This window comes from Orcinus orca, chromosome 10 (genome assembly GCF_937001465.1).
Source record: "Orcinus orca chromosome 10, mOrcOrc1.1, whole genome shotgun sequence".
Classification (NCBI taxonomy): domain Eukaryota; kingdom Metazoa; phylum Chordata; class Mammalia; order Artiodactyla; family Delphinidae; genus Orcinus; species Orcinus orca.
The window spans coordinates 62,136,380-62,162,292 of record NC_064568.1 but is presented as its reverse complement, the minus strand read 5'-3'; the positions used below and the strand labels follow the sequence as shown (position 1 = coordinate 62,162,292).

Genomic DNA, 25,913 nt, shown 5'->3' with positions numbered 1-25,913 from the left:
TGAGTTTCTTTGAAATCTGAGCTGTAAGACTTTGGTGCATTTTAAATTTTCTACAGAGTGAGTGCTCTTAAATATTCTTCAAGTTGACCACATTCAGAGTATTTCTAGAAGACATCCCAAACTGAGATGGCCAGCAATAACGTAATTAATTACACATGGAAGAGATTACAAAACACAAAAGTATATCCCAGTCAACCCTTAATAAAATCTTAGAAGTGCTCACTGCCACTTTGTGGAGGAGCAGGAGAAGGCACAAAGGAGCAGTTGAAGTGGAAAGAGACAGAGCTCTTAATGGTTAAAATGTGTGATTTTTGCAAATTTTACAAAAACATAACCATGTGAACATATTTCTAGGGCCCCTTTGTTGGAAGGTATCCAATGCAAGTAAACTGTTAGCTTCACACTAATTCTGCCACAACCTCGTTCGTTGGGTTTGTTAGCTTTAAATGAGGTAAGGGAGGCTTGGACATTTTCCAGAAACTTAACAAGCAATCAATAAATGTGACTTGAAGAATGACAGAATAGTTGATAACTTTTTAAAGAGGATGGTTATGTATGGGTGTACTGGGGGTTCATTTTACTTTGTGTTTTAAAACTTCTGTAATACTTTTTTTTTAATGTCACTTGAGATAAAAATATATCTAAAATACTTTAGTTTCTATGGTGGAATTCCTCTGAATAAATTATACAGTTCTCAATTCTCCTCATGAATAATAGTTATTAATAATTTGCATTTTTGAGCAAAAGTAGATATAGTAGATATCTACTAATATAAAAATAGATATAAAAATAACATGTAACTATTAAAAGTATTATAAAACTGCCATAAATTTGCCCTGTTTTTTTAAATTTGCTTTTTATGGGTTTTACAGTTACCTGAAACAAAAGCACCTTCAGTTGTAAGTCTTAACGTTGGATCTTGTTGGAGACTCTGCAGCCTCCCTGGCAGTGAGCACAAGGACAGGTGCAGTGACAGGCTGGGAGGCACCCATGACATCGCTGGGCTGTGCTGATCGGAGCACAAACTCGTGAAGAAGCTGCAAGTAGATTCCACCTTCAGTACAAGTGACGCATCAAACCAGAGAATTTCTAGCAGGCCCATGAGCATGCAATATCGTTTCTTGGAAATACGCATTTCCCCATCCCAAAATAAAATAGGTATACTGAAAAAATTTAAGTCTATTCCTGCCTCAAACCAAATTCCAGAAAAAAATTAAAGATGGAGTAAAGAGCTAAAAGTGAAGCCATAACAGAAAAGTAAACAGTGGTGGATATTTTTATGTTCTCTAAAGGAAAAGGACTTCCTAAGTCTATAGTTAGTGCAACAAAAGTGCCAAAGAAAAATTTATTAACATCTGAGTTCCTGTCCTGTGTTCTGCGTCCTCCGTGGAGATGACAGTCTCACAGAGAGTTCTACCCTGTGCTGGAATGTGCACTCAGTGTTTTCATCTGTTCTATGGCAATGTTTTTCTGTGAATGGCTTTCTTGCGTTTGACAATTTTGCAGCTCTTTCCCACATTTTTTCTTATAAAATCACTTACCGATGCTGTGCCATAGCCTTTCATGAACACTTGTTTCTTAATGACTTGGTTTTTCCCAGCTCAGCTATTTGCATCTGGGTTTGTGGATGGTAGGAGGGGTCCTCTTTGCTTCACAGAGACCACTGACTCTGGCTGCTGTGGCTCTTCTGAGGAATGTTTTGTGTAGCCCTGCTTCCTCTGTCGTCTGACCCAGGCTCAGTCGGAGAGGACTTGTCACTGGTCCTGCATCCCCAGGTCCTTCACCAGCACAGCAGACAGAGGACAGAGCCCCTGCTCTTCCAGATGAGCCCTGCACCTCAGGGGGTATGTTTTTGCTGGACCTTTCTGAGATCTGCTGCCGGGAGCCCTCCAAATACTCTCTCTGCCTGTTCTCTCTGCATCTGACTTCTGCTGAAGCTCAGCTCACCTCCCCCCTCAGTTGTTAGATTTACAGATTCTAGATTTTGCATTTCTGGAGGAGTTTCTGCCTTTCAGGAAGTATACTTGCCTGGTACTTTCTGAGATCTGCCACTCATGAGGCCCATTGACATTTCCTTTGCATTTTCTGTTTAATTTTAATTGCGTTTCTTTAGAGTTTTTATTTTATTTATTTATATTTCTTTTTGGCTGTGTTGGGTCCTCGTTGCTGTACGCAGGCTTCCTTTAGTTGCAGCGAGCAGGGAGCTTACTCTTTGTTGCGGTGTGCGGGCTTCTTATTGCAGTGGCTTCTCTTGTTGCAGAGCACGGGCTCTAGGCACGCGGGCTCAGCAGTGTGTCTCGCAGGCTCTAGAGCGCAGACTTAGTAGTTGTGGTGCACGGGCTTAGTTGCTTCGTGGCATGTGGGATCTTCCCGGACCAGGGCTTGAACCTGTGTCCCCTACATTGGCAGGCGGATTCTTAACCACTGTTGCCACCAGGCAAGTCCGTGTTTCTTTAGAGTTTTGCAGATTTTTTCTGTCACCTATTTGCTGAGAAAGTGGGGCATTTAAAAAGAATCTTTATTTGGTTACTTATTTGTTATTTTTCCTCATTGTTTTGTTTGCTTTCTCAGAGGAGGAGTAGAGAGGTAGCAAGGTTACCAGCGTTTGTACCAGAGTTATATCTACTGTTGCTATTTGGATGCCCAGTGCAACTCTGATTCTCCTTTTACTCAGAACCTGTGTCCTCATACTCCTTGGGGCTCTTGTAATCTTTGTCTCTGATATACTGGAATTGGAAGAACATGTGCCTGTTGTTTAGCTTTTTAAATTTATTGTACTGGGTACATGATGGATCTCTCAAATCTGGGAAAATTTATTTTATTACTTTTTATACAAATTATAATGTTCTCCCACCCTTCAGTTTATCTCTTTCTGGAAGTCCAATTATCCTGGAAATCCAGTTACCTTGAACTGAATCTCTGTCTTATATCTTTTTCTGCAATTTTTTGTGAGTCTCCCAAGCTGCTTTTTCTGTTTCTGAGACATTTCCTTGCCTATGTAAATTCCAGCCATCTATTGAATTTTTAATTTCAACTGTCAAAACTCGAATTTCCAAGACCTATTTCTTGTTCCCTGATTATTTCTTTTTCATTAAAATACTATGTTTATTTCTGGATGCCCTTTATCCCTCTAGAAAAAAATTCTTTTAAATATTATTTTCTGGGCAGTATCTGTTTCACGGAACCAAGATCTCTTTTTCTTGTTACCTTAGATTTACTTTTTCTCTCCAGGGCCTTTCCATTTGATCCTTGGATGTTCTTTCATATTTAAATGTTATGGGGAACTTCACTCTTGAATCGCTGGGTAGAAAGCTGTCTGTTTGGGTAGTTATCCTATGTATCAGTCTTGAGACTGAGTCCTTTGTTTGGTGCTGCATTGCTCTCCAGAAGATCCTGTGGTTCTTCCGGCTGTTAATACTTTGCACATGTGACAGCAAAAGGGGGCTGGAAGTGACCGTGTTCCCAAAACAGACTTTCAGTGAATTCTCTTTTCAGCTCTCACTCATGCCCACAACTGCACCTGGTGTCCTGGGCCCTGGATGTCTCCTTTTAACTTAATGCAGAGAATGTCTTGTGAGTAGAGATGTGGAGATGTGTAGGAGGAGGGATTTATGGCTCCTGCATGCAGTCTTTCAACCTATCTTTGTTATATGGAACCTTATCTACATCATCCATTATACCAGGTCAGTTCTGAGCCCCTCCTGGGTTTTCTGGGGCAAACTGGTTTGCTTCCTCTGCCCTGTGAAATCAGTTACTACTCTATTTAATTTCTCACAACATTTTTTCAAATGGCTGATGCAGATAATACCAGATAATACACTGTAAGGTTGTATGGATCAAATGAAGTTATATGTGTAAGATGCAAAATACAGCACCTGGCATGGAGTAATCATTCTATAAATGGTAGTTATACATGTAAAATGACCTCTCAAAATCCCAGATTACTTCCCAAGATGATGAAGACAAAAGAAAAATCTCTGTTGCTGTCTTTGTGGACTTATTTATTTTTTTATATTCATCTTGAAAAAAAAATTGCGGGAGAAATGAAATGAAATCATGCTTTAATTTGCCATTTTAATGTCTTAATTACTAGAGGTTATAACACCTGATAATTATAACTCAAAATTCTTTGTTTTTTAAGAATATTTTGACTATTTTTATAAGTTTATTAGTCCAGATGAGGTTTTGTTTTTTATTTTTGGCTGCGTTGGGTCTTCGTTGCTGTGTGCGGGCTTTCTCTAGTTGTGATGAGTGGGGGCTACTCTTGTTGTGGTGTGGGCTTCTCATTGCAGTGGCTTCTCTTGTTGCAGAGCACGGGCTCTAGGCACATGGGCTTTAGTGGTTGTGGCACACAGGCTCAGTAGTTGTGGCGCAAGGGCGTAGTTGCTCCACGGCACGAGGTATCTTCCCGGACAAGGGCTCGAACCCGTGTCCCCTGCATTGTCAGGGGGATTCTTAACTACTGTGCCACCAGGGAAGCCCCCAGATTAGTTTTATGATCATTTTGATTGGAATTACACTTAAATAGTTTTCAAATTGAGAAAGAAGTTATATCTCTGCAAAACTGATTCTTCCAATTCAGGAACAAGTTCAGTTTAAATTATAGCTTTTCTTTTTTTAGTAAATATTTGCATTTTTTTCATATAGGTCTTACACACGAATTTAAATCCTACGTTTTTTATATTTTGTAGGTTGTTGCTGTAAACATTTTTTTCTGTTATTTGTTTTGTTTTATTGAAGTATAGTTGATCGGTAATGTCATGTTAGTTTCATATATACAGCAAAGTGATTCAGTTTTACATATATACACTTTTTTAGATTTTTTTCCATTATAGGTTATTACAAGATATTGAATATAGCTCCGTGTGCTATACAGTAGGACCTTGTTGTTTATCTATTTTATATATTACTATATAATAATGTATATTATTATATATATATAATTATGTGTATCTGTTCATCACAAACTCCTAATTTATCCCTTCACCCCTTCCCCTTTGGTAACCATAAGTTTGTTTTCTATCTTAGTGAATGTGTTTCTGTTTCATAAATAAGTTCATTTGTATCTTTTTTTTCTTTTAGATTCCACAAATGAGTGATATCATATATTTGTCTTTCTCTGACTTACTTCACTTAGTATGATAATCTCTAGGTCCATCCATGTTTCTGCAAATGGCATCATCTCATTCTCTTTTATGACTGAGTAATATTCCATTGTATATATACACTACATCTTCTTTATCCATTCCTCTGTTGATGGACGTTTAGGTTGCTTCCACGTCTTGGCTGTTGTGAATAGTGCTGCTTTGAACGTAGGGGTGCATGTATCTTTCCAAATTAGAATTTCCCCTGGATATATGCCCAGGAGTGGGATGCTGAATCATATGCTAACTCTACTTTTAGTTTTTTAAGGAACTTCCATGCTGTTCTCCATAGTGGCTGCACCAATTGATATTCCCACCAATAGTGTAGGAGCGTTCCCTTTTATCCACACACCTCTCCAGCATTTATTGGAGTTCTTTTTTTTTTTTTTTTAGTTGAAGTCTCCAGCATTTATTATTTGTAAATGATGATGGCCATCCCGACTGGTGTGAGGTGGTACCTCATTGTAGTTTTGATTTGCGTTTCTCTAATAATTGGTGATGTTGAGCTTCTTTTCATGTGCCTGTTTGCCGTGTGTATGTCTTCTTTGGAGAAATGACTATTTAGGTCTTCTCAGTTTTTGATTGTGTTGTTTGGCTTTTTGATATTGAGTTGTATGAGCTGTTGGTGTATTTTGGAAATTAAGCCCTTGTCAGTTGCATTGTTTGCGAATATTTTCTCCCAGTATATAGGTTGTCTTTTCCTTTTGCTTATGGTTTCCTTTGCTGTGCAAAAGCTTATAAGTTTGATTAGGTGCCATTTGTTTATTGCTTTTATTTCTTCTGCCTTGGAAGATTGACCTAAGAAAACATTGCTATATTTCATGTCAGACTATGTTTTGCCTGTGTTCTCATCTAGGAGTTTTATGCTTTCATGTCTTATATTTATGTCTTTAAACTATTTTGGGGGGGGGGTGGGATTAACATTTTTTTTTATCAAATAATTTTTTTATTGGAATATACTTGCTTTACAGTGTTTTGTTAGTTTCTGGTGTACAGTCAAGTGAATCAGCTATATGTATAAATATATTCCCTCTATCTTTGACCTCCCTCCCCCTGCCCCATCCCACCCATCTAGGTCATCACAGAACACCGAGCTGAGCTCCCTGTGCTATACAGCAGGTTCCTACTAGCTATCTATTTTACACATGGTAGTGTGTTTATGTCAAACCTAATCTCCCAATTCTTCCCACCCTCCCCTTCCCCCACTGCATCCACACGTCCGTTCTCAACCTCTGCGCTTCTGTTCCTACCCTGAAAATAGGTTCATCTGTACCATTTTTCTAGATTCCACATATATATATGTGTTAATATATGATATTTGTTTTTTTTCTTTTTGACTTACTTCATTCTGTATGACAGACTCTAGGTCCATCCACATCTCTAAAAATGACCCAATTTCGTTACTATTTTTTTTTTTTTTTTGCGGTATGGGGGCCTCTCACTGTTGTGGTCTCTCCCGTTGTGGAGCACAGGCTCCAGACGCGCAGGCTCAGCGACCATGGCTCACAGGCCCAGCCGCTCCGCGGCATGTGGGATCCTCCCAGACTGGGGCACGAACCCGTGTCCCCTGCATCGGCAGGCGGACTCTCAACCACTGCGCCACCAGGGAAGCCCCCCAATTTCGTTACTTTTTATCTCTGAGTAATATTCCAGTATATATATGTACCACATCATCTCTATCCATTCATCTATCGTTGGACAGTTAGGTTGTTTCCATGTCCTGGCTGTTGTAAATAGTGCTGCAATGAACATTGGGGTACCTGTCTCTTTTTTAATTATGGTTTTCTCAGGGTATGTGCCCGGTAGAGGAATTGCTGGGTCATACGGTTGTTCTATTTTTTGTTTTTTAAGGAACCTCCATACTGCTTTCCACAGTGGTTGTATCAATTTACATTCCCACCAACATTGCAAGAGGGTTCTCTCTTCTCCACACCCTCTCCAGCATTTATTGTTTGTAGACTTTTTGATGATGGCCATTCTGACTGGTATGAGGTGATACCTCATTGTAGTTTTGATTTGCATTTCTCTAATAATTAGTGATGTTGAGCATCTTTTCATGTGCCTCTTTGCCATTTGTATGTCTTCTTTGGTGAAATGTCTATTTATAGGTCTTCTGCCCATTTTTTGATTGGGTTGCTTGCTTTTTTAATATTGAGCTACATGAGCTGTTTATATATTTTGGAGATTAATCCTTTGTCCGTTGCTTCATTTGCAAATATGTTCTCCCATTCTGAGGGTTGTCTTTTCATCTTGTTTTTGATTTCCTTTGCTGTGCAAAAACTTTTAAGTTTAATTAGGTCCCATTTGTTTATTTTTGTTTTTATTTTCATTACTCTAGGAGGTGGGTCAAAAAGGATCTTGCTGTGGTTTATGTCAAAGAGTGTTTTTCCTATGTTTTTCTCTAAGAGTTTTAAGTTTATAGTGTCTGGTCTTACATTTAGGTCTTTAATCCTTGTCTTGTTCCTTATCTTAGAGGAAATACTTGCAGTTTTTCACCATTGAGAATGATGTTTGTTGTGGGTTTGTTGTATATGGCCTTTATTAGGTCCTGTATTGGATTCTGTTTGCTAGTATTTTTTGAGGATTTTTGCATCTATGTTCATCAGTGATATTGGTCTGTAATTTTCTTTTTTTGTGATATCTTTATCTGGTTTAGGTATCATGGTGGTGGTGGCCTTGTAGAATGAGTTTAGGAGTGTTTCTCCCTCTGCAGTTTTTTGGAAGAGTTTGAGAAGAATCAGTGTTAACTCTTCTCTAAATGTTTGATAGAATTTGCCTATGAAGCAATCTGGTCCTGGAGTGTTGTTTGTTGGGAGTTTTTAAATCACAGATTCAATTTCAATACTTGTAATTGGTCCCAGATTAGGCCCGGGACTTCAACAGGCTCCCCAGGGCTCAAGTGGCCAGGGAAAACTCCAGCTGCACTCCCTTCCGATCCTCCGCTTTCCTGAGGGTCTCCCCTGTCCCCATTGATCCCTAATTGTGGGTGAGCCGCTCCAGGCATGGTACCCTTCCCCTCCACCCAGCTGCCCCTCATGGGTGCTGGTCTAATTCGGCCAGCCTTTAGTTTTTCTCCCCCTTTCTCCCTCCCACTCCCACAGGACCCACGTGGCTGGAGGAGGTCTTGATGGGCAGAGGATCAGGCCCAGGACCTCAGCAGGCTCCCCAGGGCCCAAGTGGGCAGGGTAAATGCTGGCCTCATTCCCTTCTGATTCTCTGCCCTCTCCAGGGTCTCCCCTGTTTCCCCTCTGGGCGTGGGAACCCCTCCCCTCCCCCAACTGCTCCTCAGGGCTGCTGGTCCCATCCCACCTCTACTTCTCCTCCCCCCTCCCTCCCCCAACATCCTGCCCAGTCGCTTGGGCGTCTTCCCATTCCCTTAGTTGTCTGTGGTTCCCCACCAGTGCCTGGTAGGTGCACTAGTTGTGCAGAGATGTGAATTCCACATCCTCCTAGTCCACCATCTTGACTCCACCCCAAGATTCTAAATTATTTTTTTAACATCTATGTATTTATTTGGCTGTGTCGGGTCTTAGTTGCGGCACGCAGGATCTTTGTTGTCACGTGCAGGATCTTTGTTGCAGTATGCAGGATTTAGTTGTGGCATGTGGGATCTTTAATTATGGCATGTGAACTCTCAGTTGTGGCATATGGGATCTAGTTCCCTGAGCAGGGATCAAACCCGGGCCCCCTGCATTGAGAGCACAGAGTCTTAGCCACCAGACCACCAGGGAAGTCCCAAGTCTTTAAACTATTTTGAGCTTATTTTTGCGTATGGTGTGAAGGAGTGTTCTAACTTCATTGATTTACATGCAGCTGTCCAGTTTTCCCAGCGCTGATTGCTGAAGACACTGTCTTTTCTCTATTGCATATTCTTGCCTCCTTTGTCGAAGATTAATTGACCTTAGGTGTGTGGGTTGATTTCTGGGCTCTCTATTCTGTTCCATTGATCCATATGTTTGTTTTTGTGCCCGTACCATGCTGCCTTGATTGCTCTAGCTTTGTAGTATTGTCTGAAGTCTAGAAGGGTTATGCCTCCAGCTTTGTTCTCTTTCCTCAGGATTGGTTTGGCAATTCTGGGTCTTTTGTGGTTCCATATCAATTTTTGGATTATTTGTTCTAGTTCTGTGAAAAATGTCATGGGTAATTTGATGGGGTTCACATTAAATCTGTGGGTTGCTTTGGGTAGTATGGTCATTTTAACAATGTTAATTCTTCCAATCCAAGCTCATGAGTTATCTTTCCATTTCTTTGAATCATCTTCAGTTCCCTTTATCAGTGTTTCATTGTTCTCAGCGTCTGTCTTTCACCTCTTTGGTCAGTTTTATTCCTATGTGTTTTATTTCTTTTTGATGTGATTTTTAAAAGGGTTGGTTTTTTTTACTTTTTCTTTCTGTTGTTGCATTGTTAGTGTAAAGAAGTACAACAGCTTTTTGTATGTTAATCTTGTATCGTAATACCTTGGTGAATTTGTTTATCAGTTCTAATAGGTTTTTGTGTTGAGTCTATAGTTTTCTAGAGAGAGTATCATGTCATCTGCATATATTGACAGTTTTACCTCTTTCCTTCCAATTTTTTTTTTTTTTGCGGTACGTGGGCCTCTCACTGTTGTGGCCTCTCCCGTTGCGGAGCACAGGCTCCAGACGCGCAGGCTTAGTGGCCATGGCTCACGGGCGCAGCCGCTCCATGGCATGTGGGATCTTCCCGGACCGGGGCACGAACCCGTGTCCCCTGCATCGGCGGGCGGACTCTCAACCACTGCGCCACCAGGGAAGCCCTTTGCTTCCAATTTGGATACCTTTTATCTCTTTTTCTTGTCTGATTGCTGTGGCTAGGACTTCCAATGCTATGTTGAATAAAAGTGGTGAAAGTGGGTATCCTTGTCTTGTTCCAGATATTAGCAGGAAGGTTTTCAGCTTTTCACTGTTGAGTATTATGTTGACTCTTGGTTTGGCATAGATAGCTTTTATTATGTTGAGGTATGTTCCCTATATAGCCACTTTGGTGACAGTTTTTATTGTGAATAGATGTTGAATTTTATCAGTGCTTTTTCTCATCTATTGAGATGATCATGTGGTTTTTGTCATTTCTTTTTTTGATTTGGCGTATCACGTTGATTGATTTGCATAATGTTGAACCATCCTTGTGGCTCTGGAATGAATCCAACCTGATCATGGTATATGATCATTTTTATGTGTTGTTGGATTCGGTTTGCTAATATTTTTTTGAGGATTTTTCTAACTATATTTGTCAAAGATACTGGCCTGTAATTTTTTGGTAGTGCCTTTGTCTGGTTTGGGTACCAAGGTGATGGTGGTTACATAGAATGACTTTAGGAATGTTCCCTCTTCTTCATGAGCTCCACCCCTCCGAGCTCTTGGAATGCACAAGCTCTGGAAGGTTGTCCACACATGGAGACAGGGCTGAAGTCTGAGCCGATTGCCTGCATTCCCCTGTGAACACACTGCTATGGTGGAGCCTGCCCCTCCCTTTGCATGATGGACCTGGGCTGTGTCCTGCACACACCCCCAGTTGCAGCCTGGACCACATTCTAGGCCCTTCGGACTGTCTTCGCACAGCCAAACTGAGTCCTCTCCCTGGGTCTGTCCACTGAAGCCTGAGTTTCAGCCCCCAGTTGCCACACACACCAGCAGGCATGCATCATGGGCTGGGAAGTGCAGTGAGGTGGTATTTTGTGACTGCCTTCTTTCACTTACCATAACATTTTAAGGGTTCATCCATCTTGTAGTATGTATTGGCACTTCATTCTTTTTGTGCGTGAATAATATTCCATTGCATGTGCATATACTACATTTTATTTATTAATTCATCAAGTGATGAATGTTTGCCTTGCTTTCACCTATTAGCTATTATGAATAATGCTGCTATAAACATTCTTGGAAGTGTTTTTGTATGAACATATGTTTTCACTTCTCCCGGGTATATATCTAAGAGGGGAATTGCTGGATCATATGTTAACTCTTACGTTTAATCATTTGAGGAATTGCTACACTGCTTTCCAAAGTGGCTGCAAAATTTTACATTCCCCTAGCAGTACCATGAGGGTTACTGTTTCTCCACATCCTTGTCAACTCTTGTTATCTGACTTTTTAATCTTAGTTATCCAAGTGGGTGTGAAGTAGTATCTCATTCTGGTTTTGATTTGCACTTACCTGATGACTAATGATTTGAGCATATTTTCATGTGCCTATTGATCATTGTACATCTTTATATATCTTTGTATAGCTTTACATTCTGGATACAAGTCTCTTATCACATATATGATTTGCAAATATTTTCTCCCATTTCTTGGGTTATCTTGTCACTTTCTTGATGGTGTCCTTTGAAGCACAAAAGTTTTTAGTTTTGGTGAAGTCCAGTTTATGAAGTGATTTTTTAAAATTTTCATTTGTTGTACTTTACAAGTTCCATCTTTTTGTATAATTTTTATCTTTTATTGATATTTTCTATTTGATGTAACATTGCCATCATACCTTTATTTACTTCTTAATCATGTTTCCTGTAGTTCTGTGAATGTGTATATAATGGCTGATTTGGCATCTTTTTCTTACAAATCTGTTCTCACAGGCAGTTTCTGTTGACTGCTTTTTTGTTGTTGTTGTTTTTTAAAGTTAACCACTCCCGGACTTCCTTTGTGGCTCAGTGGTTAAGAATCCGCCTGCCAATGCAGGAGATACAGGTTTGAGCCCTGGTCTGGAAAGATCCCACATGCTGTGGAGCAACTAAGCCCATGTGCCACAACTACTGAGCCTGCACTCTAGAGCCCGCGAGCCACAACTGCTGAGCCCGTGTGCCACAACTACTGAAGCCCGTGTGCCTAGAGCCTGTGCTCCACAACAAGAGAAGCCCCCACAATGAGAAGCCCGCACACCACAGCAAAGAGTAGCCCCTGCTTGCCACAACTAGAGAAAGCCTGCACGAGCAACAAAGACCCAACGCAGCTAAATAAATAAATAATGATAACCACTCCTAATTTTTTTTAATTAATTAATTAATTCATTTATTTTTGGCTTTGGCCATTATTAGGGCAAGATTTCATTTAATTCCCAATTTAGCAAGTACTTGTAAGTATAAATTCTGTATGAACATAATAAAATCTTCCCAGTGTCTTTCAACTGAGGATAACCCAGGTACCTAAGTTCAAGGAAACCTGTTACTCCAGTGAGGAGTTTAATACCACCAAACAAAACTTAGGGTCATGAGCCAACAATGGGAGGTTAGAGACACAGGAGAGACTCACTCAAATTTATCTGGACCCTCAGAGGAGGCAGATGGGCACAAGAGGCCTCTGCTGGTACCCAGGCTCTGGATCCTCATAGAGTTTAGGCAAAAGAGAGAAGTCTGCTCTGGGTCTCTTCATCGGTTGCCAAAATTATTGACAGAAAAAACACGAAACACATCCTAAAAAGTTTCAAGTTACATGTTTTATTTGGGGACCTTACTGAGGACTGTAGCCTGGGGAAACAGCCACTCAGATAGCTCTGAGGAACTGTTCCAAAGAGGCGAGAGGAGAGCCAGGATATGTAGGAGTTTTTGCTGAAAAAAAAAAAATGTAGCAAACATCACAAGGCAACTGCTAATCACACAAAAAAAGACATCTCAAGTTAATGATTTCAGTGCTCTTTTATGTATGGGAAGATGCAAGAATCTTGGGTCATTGAAATTATTCCTTCAGTATACATCTTACCGATCTAGGGCCAGTACCCTTTTTTTCTCCACCTTGAATTCCCCTCAGTGTGCACTGCAGTGGCTGAGGGATGGAATCCAGTAACATGTGTTTACTGGAATGACAGGTGACATCATTTGTCCACATCAGCATAGCTCTGCACATCATCATGTCACAAGTACTCTGTATTCTTAAAACTGCATGTGAATGTAAAATTGTCTCTAAAGGAAAAAATACTAATCAGAACATAGATATATGGCATGGCCAAGCTACATCTAAAACAAGTGTTACAGGTCACAAGGTAGAAAAAGTAGATGCACAGGAAGTTGTGAATCAATGACCTCTGATATTCTGAACCCCTAATATCCACAGTGATTACCAGGTAACATGCTAGGAAGGCTCTTGATGTGACTGTATCTGCACTCTGTACAAACATCAAAAAATCATTCAATGAAAGGTTAGAAATGAATTAATACATGAAAAATTATTTCAGGGCTTCCCTGGTGGCACAGTGGTTAAGAATCCACCTGCCAGTGCAAGGGACACGAGTTTGAGCCCTGGCCCAGAAAGATCCCACATGCCATGTGGAGCATCTAAGCCTGTGTGCCACAACTACTGAGCCTGAGCTCTAGAGCCCACAAGCCACAACTACTGAGCCCATGTGCCACAACTACTGAAGCCTGCGCGCCTAGAGCCCACACTCTGCAACGAGAAGCTGTAACAATGAGAAGCCTGCACACTGCAACTAGAGAAAGCCCGTGCACAGCAACGAAGACCCAACACAGCCAAAAATAAATTTATAAAACGTTATTTTAAAAGAAAAGGCAAGACTCTTACAGAAGAATGCCAGCTGAAAAAAGTTGAGAGGTGGCATTATTTCGTTCTTTTTTTATGGCTGAGTAATATTCCATAAAACCAAATAATGCCGTTTGCAGCAACATGGATGGACCTAGAGGTGACCTTACTTCATACTAAATGAAGTAAGAAAAGGACAGAAGTCGGAAAGAGAAGGACAAATATATGTGGAATCTAAAAAAATGGTACAAATGAACTTACAAAACAGAAATAGAGTCAGAAAAAGAGTCAAAACAGATACAGAAAACAAACTAATGGTTACTGGGAGGAAAGCAGGGTGGGGGAGATAAGTTAGGAGTTTGGGATTAACATATACACACTACTATATAGAAAATAGATAACTAATAAGGACCTATGTATAGCACAGGGAAGTCTTCTCAATACTCTGTAATGACCTATATGAGAAAAGAATCTAAAAAAAGAGTGGATATATGTATATGTAAAACTGATTCACTTTGCTGTATAGCAGAAACTAACAGAACATTGTAAATCAACTATACTCCAATAAAATTTTTAATTAAAATCTTTCTTAATAAAAAAAAGTTGAGAGAACAGTAGAGTTGGGATATTATCATTTTGTGGACGTCATAGTAAAGTTTGGGAAAAGCAAAAATCATCAGAATATGCTATATATAGGCAATACATTTCATGAGGCATAGTGTTTGAATGGTTTAAAAGTATATCCCCCCAGATGGCCTATTATTTATAAGGGGGAAATTACATATTGTTGATATGGGGCGATACCTTGACCAGGTGATTAAAATTAATATCCTCAATGAGGGTCAAATAGCCATCATGGGTCTCTGGATGTGATCACCTAAAACACTTCAGCATCACTTCGATTTATTTTGTCTGGTAATGCATAACATGAATCAAATCATGAGGAAACATCTGACGAACCAAAATTGGGGAGCATTTTATAAAATATTTGGCCTTGGGAATTCAAAAACATCAATATCATGAAAGACAAAGTTGAAAAACTGCTCCGAATTAAAGAAGAATAAAGAGACATAACTCAATGCACTATGTGATCCTGGAGTAGACAATTGATAAAATGTGATAAAGGACTGCAGATTAGGAAAAAAAGGATCATTCCATGTTAAATTTCCAAATTTTGATAATAATACTGTCATGGCCTACATGTTTATGTCCCTTCAAAATTCATCCCCATTAGGATGGTATTTGGAGATGGAGTTTGGGGGAGATAATGAGGTCATGAGGGTGGAGCTCTCACGATGGGATTAGTGTCCTTACAAGAAAGACACAAGAGAGCTTGCTTCTCTCTGCTTTCCACCCTGTGAAAGTAAAAGAAGACTGTCTGCAAACCAGGAAGAGGGCTCTAACCAAGAACTGATTGTGCTGGCACCTTGATCAGGGACTTCCCAGCCTCCAGGCTGTGAGAAATAAATTGTTGTTTAAGCCACCCTCTCTATGCTAAATTAGTAAAGCAGCCCAAGAGGACTAAAACAAGTACACATGTCAAAGAAAATCCTGATTCTTAGGAAGTACACACTGAACTATTAAGGGATAAGGAGGCATGATATATGCAACCTACTCTCCAGTGATTCAGAAAGAAAAAAGTATGTGTATATTTCTATGTAGATAGAAATACAGAATACGATAAAACAGATACTATTCTTGCAATTTTTCTGTAAGTGTGAAATCATACAGAAGTTTTGCTCGTGCTTAGGATTTTTCACCCTTCAGTTTGTGGGAAGAAAGAATATTATACTTGCCTTAAATTCCTCCATAGTCACTCTTTAGTAAATAGATTTTAACAACTATTCTAACATGTAGATTATCATAAAAGAGGTTAAATAGATCTTAATACTTATGACATCTTAATACCAGCCAGCAAGATAGTAACAAATATACCTACGGTTAAACTGTGCCACAGACCAATTACTTTATCAGATACAAACCATTTCTAATATTTTGGTTGTCCATGGTGTTTCCAAAACCCTTGTGACCCACTACAAGTTGAACCATCAGAAGTTTTGTTCAGTGGCCTTATATGGAGGAGTAGTACTGCTATGAAGCAAATACTGAAAGATGATCCTCCAAACATTTCTAGAAAGAGGGTGGGAAGTTTTGCAAATACTACTCACAATATGTAGTAATGTTACCCCAAACTACTGTTCCCAGTTTACTCATAAGGGCAAATACCTGATCGCTTGAAGGGGAGGATTCCTTTCCCGAAGAAGTAATTATCACAGCTTCCTCTGATGAGAAAAGTGGCTTGTACATATGACCCAACCATAGAAATGAACCACCCCTTTTTTCCTGCGCTGCTTTTCCTTGTGTGCAACACTTGTACAGAATTCCAGACCTGAGAGGAACAAAGAAATTGTACTACAGACCTAGTGGATAGTCTTTTGTACTCTTTCAGATCTAAATGCTCTTTGTTCTGCTCTCACAACTCCCAGAAAATGACTGTGACAACTGGTTCCAAAGTATCTTAAGAGCCATTTTTCTTCCCTAAAGAATATTCTATTTTGGAATAAATGCCTATAAATCTATTTCTTACTTTATCAGAACTTATTAAAGAGACCATTCCAGTTGCCAGGTCTTAGAGCATTTACTCCAAACCAAATATGGTTCTTAATAATACAAATGCATTGGAAATATTTGTTCCTTTTCTAAAGCATAATATTTGGTGCTGTGTATATATTAACTCTTTTCCCCAAGTTGAATGCTCCTTAAATAAATGACAGGCTCATGGTAGCTATACTTTCCCTTTTTTGAGATTTATGAATATTGGACAATGATTCTTTTTTGTTTGTTTTGGCCAGGTGGCTTGTGGAATCTTAGTTCTCCGACCAGGGATTGAACCTGGGGCCCCGGCATTGAAAGTGCTGAGTCCTAACCACTGGACCACCAGGGAATTCCCTGAACAGTGATTCTTAAAGAGGGTTTGAGACTTACTGATGCATTTAATTTCCTCTTGGTGTCATTCCCTTAGTCAAGAACCAGGACTTGGAATCTTAAATCCTGGATGCAGCCAATGTTCAAACAGATGGTTCTATAAATAATCACTCAACAAAACCAGCTAGAAAGTCAATAGAAAACTGCTGAAATCAAAACTAAAGTTGAAGCCTGTACTTATTTGTTTCAATGAGTTGAAGGAAGGATATCAACATGTAGATTTGGAAATTATTATAATGTTGTGTCCAACAAAGTCTAAGAGAACTGAATTTGAGGGGTTACCAAACCCATTGATGGGTTCCCTTCAGGATCTTAACTCATAAAGCAAAATAATGGATCCACAGTGAAACATAAAAAACATTTTCCCATGGTTAAAAGTTTCCATTTTGAACCCTGAACCAATCAGCAAAGAACTCTGCTTTTTCCAATTCTAACCAGTTCCCTACCACACCGACTGGCCTTTAAAGCACCCCACCCAATCTCTTCTTAATTTCCTAAGATTAAGGGACTCCCAAGCTTTGCCTATAGTTTGTTCTCCTCTGCTACACCAAGCTAAATAAAACTGGCCTTACAGGAACTACAGGCATGTCGCTTAAATATTAATGGGTTTCAAAAGATTTTCTTATTAACACATAGTCCAGCTCCCCAGAGAAAATTACTATTAGTACTTAAGTCGGGTTCCTATTTCAGGCATGGTTTGCTTGGTGGTTTGATGTGGTTCTGATCATATTATATATACCTTGCATTTAAAAAAATATGCTTTTAGAAATTTTTTTAATACCTTCCTCAGAGAATCATGGTACAGGTTCAATCTTAACACCAGTATCTATCTATCTATCTATCTATCTATCTATCTATCTATCTATCTATCAGTCTACGTTGGCTGTGTCAGGTCTTCGTTGTGGCATACGGGACTTCTTAGTTGTGGCATGCATGCAGAATCTAATTCCCTGGCTGGGATTGAACCCTGGCCCCCTGTATTGGGAGCACACAAGGAATGAAGAGTTATGAGCATATTTGGGCTCTTGTTTTCCAAGTTTTACACATTAACTCCTACCTGCAAATGGTTAATGTAAATGTTCCACTGAACTCTCACCAGCACATTAGGAGAATCCTAAATACAAGTTTTGCCTAGACATTTAAAAGTTTTAGAAATATTTACATACAGCTTTTAAGGAACACAACAGGCAGGTCTCTCATTCTCAATTTGCCTCTACAATTCTCAAACTTACGAAGTAGAAAAGCAACTTAAGTCATAAAGCCCTGGAAGGAAATATGGACTATTAAGCAATAATTACTACCAATATAGGTAATCACATGTTGGGCATGTATGCAGACAGGCAAAAAAGGCATCTAAGATTTACAAGAATTTTCCAACTTAAAGTCTTTTCAAAACCTTTACTAACAATTGTGGATGTGTAAAAAAAAAATGGGGCTTTTTGGTAAGGCAGTTAAGTGAAAAAAATGAGAACACATATTTGAACATGAGTGAACTATTTTACAGGGTTTTTGAGTGTGAACACTGGAAAACAGTCAACTATTCTATTTTACTAAGATACTATCTGAGAACGTCTTTAAAAAGTACGTTGTAACATTACTGTCCTACTGGGCCCAGGATTCTCTAGCCTCGCCAGCTTTCTTCAGGTCAACCTGGAGATGGGAGCTCAGGGCCTCAGTTTTCCTCCTCAGGTGTATTAATACAGGCTCTGAGTGGAGACTGAGGATGGAGAACAGGTGAGCAGTGTAAGGCTGCCTCAGATTTCTGCACTGATCTTAGAATTCGGCTAAGCATCCATATCTCCGACCCTTCGGAGAAAAAAGGAGAACTGATAAATTAGTCTCCATCACCCGCCTGTCACTTCCACAACCACACGAAACGCATGCCTACGCACTCCTCCCCATCCTCGTCCCCGCCCTTTACTGTAAAACAGAACCCCGCCAGCCCACCGCCCGGCGAGCGGCAGTGACGTCAGCCTCGAGGAGCGCATGCGCCGTGCCTCGGGGTCCTCTTCCGTTCTTTTCCAGTAACGCTTAGGGTGGTCTCGGTGCTGTTGAAACTATAGTTCCCAGCGGCCGGCGCGGCGGGGGAGGGAGGCCGGGACTGCGCCAGGGAGGCCAGGCACAGCGGGCCTAGCGGGCCACTCCTCCTCGGGAAGCGGTTTTGCAGCCCTTTCCGCCCGCGGTGTCGGCGGCTCGGCGGCGTCCTCGGCTCGGCACGCACGCGGGGGCGGGTCACGGCGGCGTGTGGCTGGCTGGCCGGCGGGTTCGGCGGGGAGGCTGAGGCGGCGGCGGGGACGGCGGCAGCGCGGGTGCCGGCAGGCGGGCTGTCGGGGAGATGGGAGACCCAGGGTCGGAGGTGAGTAGCGGGCTGGGCACGGTGTGGTGCGGGGTCCGGGGGGTGCTGGGCCGGGCCTGGGGGCCTGGGGGACGAGGGTGCCTCAGCAACAATGGCCGCCCGGCCCGGCTCGGGAACCTCTGCTCGGCGCGGGCGCGGCGTGGGTTCCGAGGCCGACTGCCTCTTGGGGGAGCGTGCTCCCTGCTTCTCGGGAGAAGGGATGCGGAGGGGCCCCTGCGGTCCACGGACGCGAGCTCGGGCTCGCGGAGGCTGGGGCTCCGTTAGGTCTTCTCGAGAGCTTTCGTTTTTCGGTTCCCTTTGGAAAAATCTGTAAGTGCGGGGTTGTCTAGATAACCGTGCTTTGGCTTATTTTATAGATAATAGAATGTGTCCCTCCAGCTGGGCCTGAGGCGTCCGAGTCAACACCCGAGGAAAATGAAGATGACATTCAGTTTGTTAGTGTAAGTAGCGACGATATTCGGGTTTTTCCGAGTCAGAGACTATGCGTGATAAGCCGTGATGTGATTACCTCTCACCTGTTTGTTCATCATGCAGCAAACGTGTGTGAATGTCTGTTAGAGACTGTACACTGTGGAGTAGGGCATAGGAGTAGGGAATTTGCCGGAAGAGGTGTCTGAGCAGCCCCAGTAGGCATCACAAAGCCTGTGGCCTGCGGTGCGTGTTGTACCCTGAATCTCGCCTCTCCCCCTGCACTTAGAGCCTTTCATGTACGCAGGGTTGTGGTCTCCTAAGAGTGTTTTGAAATGAGACAAGAGTAACTTCTAAAAGATAGCACACAGGTTAGGGAGAAGGGGCGGCTAGTGATGAGGAATGAGGTAGAAAACCAGAAGGGCTGCAGGAACTCAACTTCTGAGCCTGTGTGTCTCCATAACGTGAAGGCGGGTGGCTTGAAGACTTCACTAAGCTCCGAGCTCATCCTGTTTACAGCACAGTCCAGCAGGCGAGGTTCACAATGAAGGGCCCGTATCACCAGGAGCATCCTGTATCTTTCTGTTTTTATTCCCTTCGGACAGTAGTTTTCAAGCATTAGTAAGTAGAAGTGTGTGGATTCCCGGGCCTCACTCCAGACCTATGGAATCAGAAATGGGAGGTGGGGCCCAGGAATCTTCATGTTGGTGCAAATGCGGGGGTGTATGAAGCTGTGAACACACTTTGTAAAACATTGGTTGCAAAAACTGAAGGGGGTGCTATGATACATTTGAGGATAATTTCCACCCCACACTGTTAAAGTTTTACAAAGGCTCTGCTAAAAGTAGTATCTCACTTAGCTAGAGAATCCTTCTACTGTAAATGATTCTTTTTGAATACTGTAGTTGAGGTTTGCTATTAAAGGTGTATAATCTTTCTTTAATTCCCTGTCTGATGTGTATTTGTGTTTGTTGGTTCTTGGACAGTTTTGAAAAACTGGTTATTAAACAGTGTCTTCTGTGTACCCCAACATTAGGCCATTGTGATGCATTGTTGTATTGTGTTTCAGTGGGTTTGTTTAGGAGTCTTTCACAAGATCATTTCTTGGGTTTTTTTGTCTTTGCCCATGCATATGGTGCTGTATCCTTTTCATTTTAAACTTTAAAGGTTTGGCGGGGGTGGTAGAAGAAATTGTATCCTGCCTGTTCCTTCACTGTGAGTTGAAGTATGTTTGGCTCTTCAGGACAGATATTTCAGGTTCTCCCTGAATATGGGTATATTTGTGAATGGAGAATATTTACCTTGGTATTTTGTGGAAATTAAAGTAAGAGGGACACACTTCTTTATGAACTATGGGGCTTACTTTGAGAATCATAGATGGAATCTACAAAAATAAGATTAAAAAATATATATATATAGGTACTGTGTGGAGTGAAGAATGGTGGTGTAGCTTGTCAGTACTTAATGTAAGCATGTATTAGACTGAAGTTTAAGAATACTCTTTTAAGTTAAATATTATTTTAAATGTAGAGAATCTGTTATATCTTTGCATCCAGAGTAAAAATACACAGTCAGTGAATATGTGTCCATCTTGATACATCTTATATTTATCTCTGTTTCCAAATATAAATTCAAAGGTTTGATAGTTCAAAATGGAGAAGTGAATTATATGTATTAAATGCAATTACAGTACTAGAAGAAACCTATTAAAAACATTCCTTATGCCTTTATGGTGATAACACTTCAATGTATTAATGATACCTTAATTCTATTTTAAAATACATTAGAGACAGAATCTTCTCTCTCTAACCCAATCTTATACTTGACTCCTCAGGTAGTGCTTGTTCAATAAAAATAATAAATAGTCTGTGCTTAAGATTTCTTCAGATACAAAAAGAACATTGTGATATTACTTCTTGATTTACACTGGTTTGGATTTCTTAGTTCATTCTTAGCCTAACTTTCCCATCTTTAATCCGCATGGTGGCACAGTAGTTTTTGTGTGGTTTAGAAAATACAGAGTTTGAAACTAAGCATATTGAAGGAACGGAAGGATATAGATGTGGAGGTGCAAAAATGAGCCCTTTCATTTAAATTTTATTGAAATACACATACAGAGAATTGCACAGTTCATAAGTGTACCGTCTGATTTTTGCGAAGCCAATACACATGTGTAAACAGTGCTTTAACTCAAGAGACAGAATATTACTATACAAACTTTTCATTTAGGTCTTTTGCTCTAATTTTCTGTTTAATTTAGTAATATGATCCCTTATTCAGCCACCATATTTATTCTCTGCATTCTTTGAAACTGCAGATATGTTAGTTAATTTACTCCCAGAAAACTGTTTTAACTCAGGGCTAATGACGTGATCTTTCACAGTGCTACTCTAGATACAAAGGTATAAAAACTGCTGAGACAGCCTGTCATAATCTTGATAACAGCACATGAGATTTAGGCTTCAACCAAGATGATTGGTATAATGTGGAATCATTGAACATGTGGAATATTTGTATATTTTCATAAATTACTTCGGGGGGTCATGGACAAATAATGAGGGTGTCTTTTGGCTGCGTGTCTTGGGGTTGTATTAGCTCAATAAATAAAAATAATGTTGGAGCAAAGTCCTGAATTAAGTACCTTAGAGCTACAGAGATTAGTTGGAAGTACATCCTACCCGTAAGTGTCAGTATTTCAGTGTGAGAGATGAGATAGGGATGAGGACTTTGTAAATAGTTCTAGTAGAAAGTTCTTTTATAAAAAGTACAAGGTGCTGAAAAAAAAAAAAAAAGACATACGATTTTCAGTTTATTTTTCATAGGAAGCATTTAGTGTTTGTATGTGTTTAAAAGAGTATTTTAAGAAGAAACAAGGAAAGTCATCAAAATGGGAGAGCAGAGAGGATTATGCTTAGTTCTGAAGGGTACTTTTTTTTAAGTGGGAGAAGGAAGGATGGGCCGGATAGTATAGATTTTGAATTGTGGACTAAATTTGAACTTAGAGCAGGCATTTGGGAATCATTTGAAATGTTTGAATCGGGCGGGACTGCAGAAGTAAACTATGTCCCTAACTTCTCTATGTGGGAAAAAAAACCCGTGTTTTGCTTCTGCCTGTGCTCCTGCCCCTAAATTGTGTGGCTTTGGAGTAGAATCCTTTGATTTTGTTACTGGTACAGAGGGGATGAGAATGATGGTTCACTAGTTGATGGATGAAGCAAATTTAAATAAAATACCTTGTAATTGGAGGACCACATGCATTTATACTTTTTAAGAATATAAGCAGCCATTATAAATGTAGTAAGAAATTGCCTTTTCTTGATATTTGTATTATAATTATTACTGTTTGAGGAGAATTAATAACTTATTTTTTGGCTAGTGTTGTGAGTTATTCAGAGTTGGGGACAGTAGCAGGTAGACTTTTTCCTCAAATTAAAGGAAGAGAAAGTATCTTATCTCTGAAACTTAGGAAATAAGCATTGATTTAAACATAGTGTGTATACTTGGAACTGCCTCAGAATTAAGTGATTAGAGACCACACAGCCAATGATGTGATTAGAGAGAGAACCAGATGGGCCTCAGTTAGTTTTCTCCTTTGTTAAATGGTACAATAGTGAAGTAATGTGGGGATTGAATGAAATAACATACGTGAAAAGTTTAGTACCTTTGCCTGTACAGGGCTCAGTGACACATGTTCCCGATTAGAGTAAAATCAACGGAGTACCAAAGGGTTTTGATTCCTTAGGTTCGTTATGGTGGAAGTTTGGCCATATCCACTGTGAAAATTAGCTACAGTTAGAGTGTTTGTTTGTAAGTAATATTTTCCTTTGGAATATCTATCTTCCGTTGTTTTTCCACTCAGCCTCTTTGCCTTTTTAGGTCTCAAACACATGCTGTCTTCTCCTACCATTCTGTCAGTTATAACTCCATAATATTCGTTGAGTGAATGAATACTCTCAATGACCCCTGCTTTTTCTCATGTATGGACTTCCTATCCTGATTCTTTTTATTCTGCTCTCTTAATTAGTGTGAATCATAAGTTGTCATTGTTCAGTAGTTCAGAGGTGGCTGGGTATCAGTTTAGTGGTTGACCCCAGCAGGATATTTATGCTACTTTTTCTCATCTGTCCTTACTCCTGCCCTTTCTCCTGTTTCTGCAGCTACTTTTTCATCTTGTTTGTGACCATTTTCCTGCCCGTTCTACTTTGTGCTTTGTGCCCAGTTATCCTTTCATCTCCCTTTTTTCTCTACCTGCCAACCCTTCATGGAAGCTCTGCCCCAGCCTCTGTGTGTTTCTGGTACCTCAGGGACTTTCTTGGTGTGCTGCTTCACTGGGCGTGTAATAAAAGTTCCTAACGTACATTTCTTGAGGAGAGCAAGCTATTATATTTTTATCTCCTCTACTACCTTCTTGGATTGAATGTATGATTTTGATAACCTTATTACAAATGGTAGGTTTGGGTCTTAAAGTAGGTGATTCATCTCTGTTGACCACACATTGCAGAATATCTGTCTCTCTAATCCTCTTTTTAAATGTCCATTTTTACAGCTCAGGCAGAAATCCTAATTACTTTATTACATGAACCCTGCCCAGAAGTTTTGCTCTCTGGTTTTATCTTAGTGGCTAAATCACCACCTGCAGGGAAAGCAGTTTCCTGCTTGGAGAGAAGTTGCAGCCTAGGGGAGAAATACACTGTCTTTGAGACTGGATGCCTCCTCTCAGGAAGAGGATCTTTAACTAGATCTTAGCTTCTGTCTCTTGACCTGAGGTCTTTTTCTCTTAATTTTTCCACTGAATATATCACTTTGGCTTCCCAACAGCCGTCTTTCCCAATCCTGAGAAATCTTTCCCTCAGCCATGTTCTCCCCCATGTCCCTTTCTCTTGTTTTAAACATAGTAGAATTTTTCAAAGAATAATCTTTACTCTTGGCCTTTACTGCCTCATTTTCAGCTTAATTTTTTAGAGCCTGACTGGTATGCTCACTGCTATCTTGAAAGTTGCTCTGTTTGTTGTTAAATTCAGTGGCATTTTTTTTTTTCGGTGCTCAGTGTTTTTGGCCACATTTAGCATTGACACCTTTTCATTGAGGTTTTCTCTGTCTTTAGGTTCTTTGAATTTGTGCATTTCTGATTCTTCTCAGATCTCTGATTACCTACTTAGCTCTTCTTCCTAAATCCTAAAATTCCATCGTTTCCTCAAGAGCCTCCTTGAATCCCTTCTTTCTCCTCTTTGCTTTCTTCCTTGGCAATATCATAGTTTCAGTTTAGTTCTAGAGTTACTAGTCTTGTAGGGGAGCATCTTTCCAGTCTCCATTTCCAGTTACTTTCCTATACCCAGATTACAGGCTTGCATTTCCAGCTGTCTGCCAGGTGCCTCTGTGTACCCCTCGTACATCATCCCATTATGGCCAAAGGAATGCCAGCTCTGTCTTTGTATTCCAAATTTATGTCTATCCTTTAGTCTCCTAAGCTTGAAACCTTAGTGACCACTTTGACTCCTTGTGGTTGTTGGGGTTTTGTTTTTATAGTCAATCATTTTTTGTTTTTTGTTTTCTGTTTTCATCTTACCTGTATATCCTTTTGTATATGCACCACAGCATCACTGTTATTTTTGCCATCACCACTATTTTAGTTTTGCATTATTATGTGTGTGGACTGATTAATTATCCTGCTTTCTATACTTCTCTATGTGATTAATCTTCTTAAGGTAAGCTCTCATGATCTTATTCCCATCTTAGTATTTATTGATTCCCTTTTGCCTACAGAATAAAATCTAGGCTTTTAAGCTTAGCATTCAAGGCTTGGTCTGCCGTGGAGTCAGTATGGATGGAAAGAAAAGATGAAGGAGAACCAGGTTTGATGTGTGACTGTAGGAGTCGGAAGTACAGCCTAGCTCCTAGTCAGAGATACCCATCCCATCTGAAAAGCATTGGCTTACAGTATCTGACCTTGTAGCACTATTCCTGTGTTAATAATCCTCTCCCCAAGGAATCAACACAGTCCTAATACCCTACCTTGGCCGAGTCTCTTTTAGGTCTTGTCATCATTTCTTAGTCTTGTGCTATGAATATTTTCATCTGCATTTGTTTTGATTATTTTCTACCACCCATAAGGCTTCCTCTTCAGAAGAGTTCTTGCCAATAAATCCCAGCATCGACAAAAAGGATTGTTTTAAATGCTAATTTAGTTTGAATAACTCTCCATGACTTGTTAATTTGTTCATTTTTTCCTAGGAAGGACCATTGAGACCTGTTCTGGAATACATTGATCTGGTCAGCAGTGATGATGAAGAGCCTAGCACCTCTCAGAGTGAGGTAAGTATATTACATTTGACTTGCATTTCTTCACTTCTGGCATTTAAGAAGCATTCTCTAAAGAGAGTCATCAAATCAGCGATGGCTGTGTTTAGGTGCTATTGTGCTTTAGAGAACGGCCTGTTTCTGTTAGAATGGCCCTGAAAGGTAGTCCAGGGAGTCCTCTGCCCAGAAGATCTCCTGCTTCCAGCTTTGTTCCTCTACTTTCAGCGAGGATTTGAAAGGATTA

The 25,913-nt window shown here is 40.4% G+C and overlaps 1 protein-coding gene across 3 annotated transcripts in view; it reads left to right on the top strand.

The window, feature by feature from the left end:
• ZNF451 (zinc finger protein 451) overlaps window positions 1–25,913 on the top strand; it is a 123,256-nt gene that overhangs the window by 17,962 nt on the left and 79,381 nt on the right. The window contains exons 1-3 of one of the 3 annotated variants that reach the window (XM_004267782.3): window positions 16,414–18,964; window positions 19,321–19,404; window positions 25,604–25,684. In XM_004267782.3, the coding sequence (XP_004267830.1) occupies window positions 18,944–18,964; window positions 19,321–19,404; window positions 25,604–25,684 (186 nt within the window). In that variant the 5' untranslated portion in view covers window positions 16,414–18,943. Of the gene's footprint in view, window positions 1–16,413; window positions 18,965–19,320; window positions 19,405–25,603; window positions 25,685–25,913 lie in introns of those variants that run through there. The other 2 variants (XM_004267781.4, XM_049715478.1) reach the window with 2 other exon arrangements.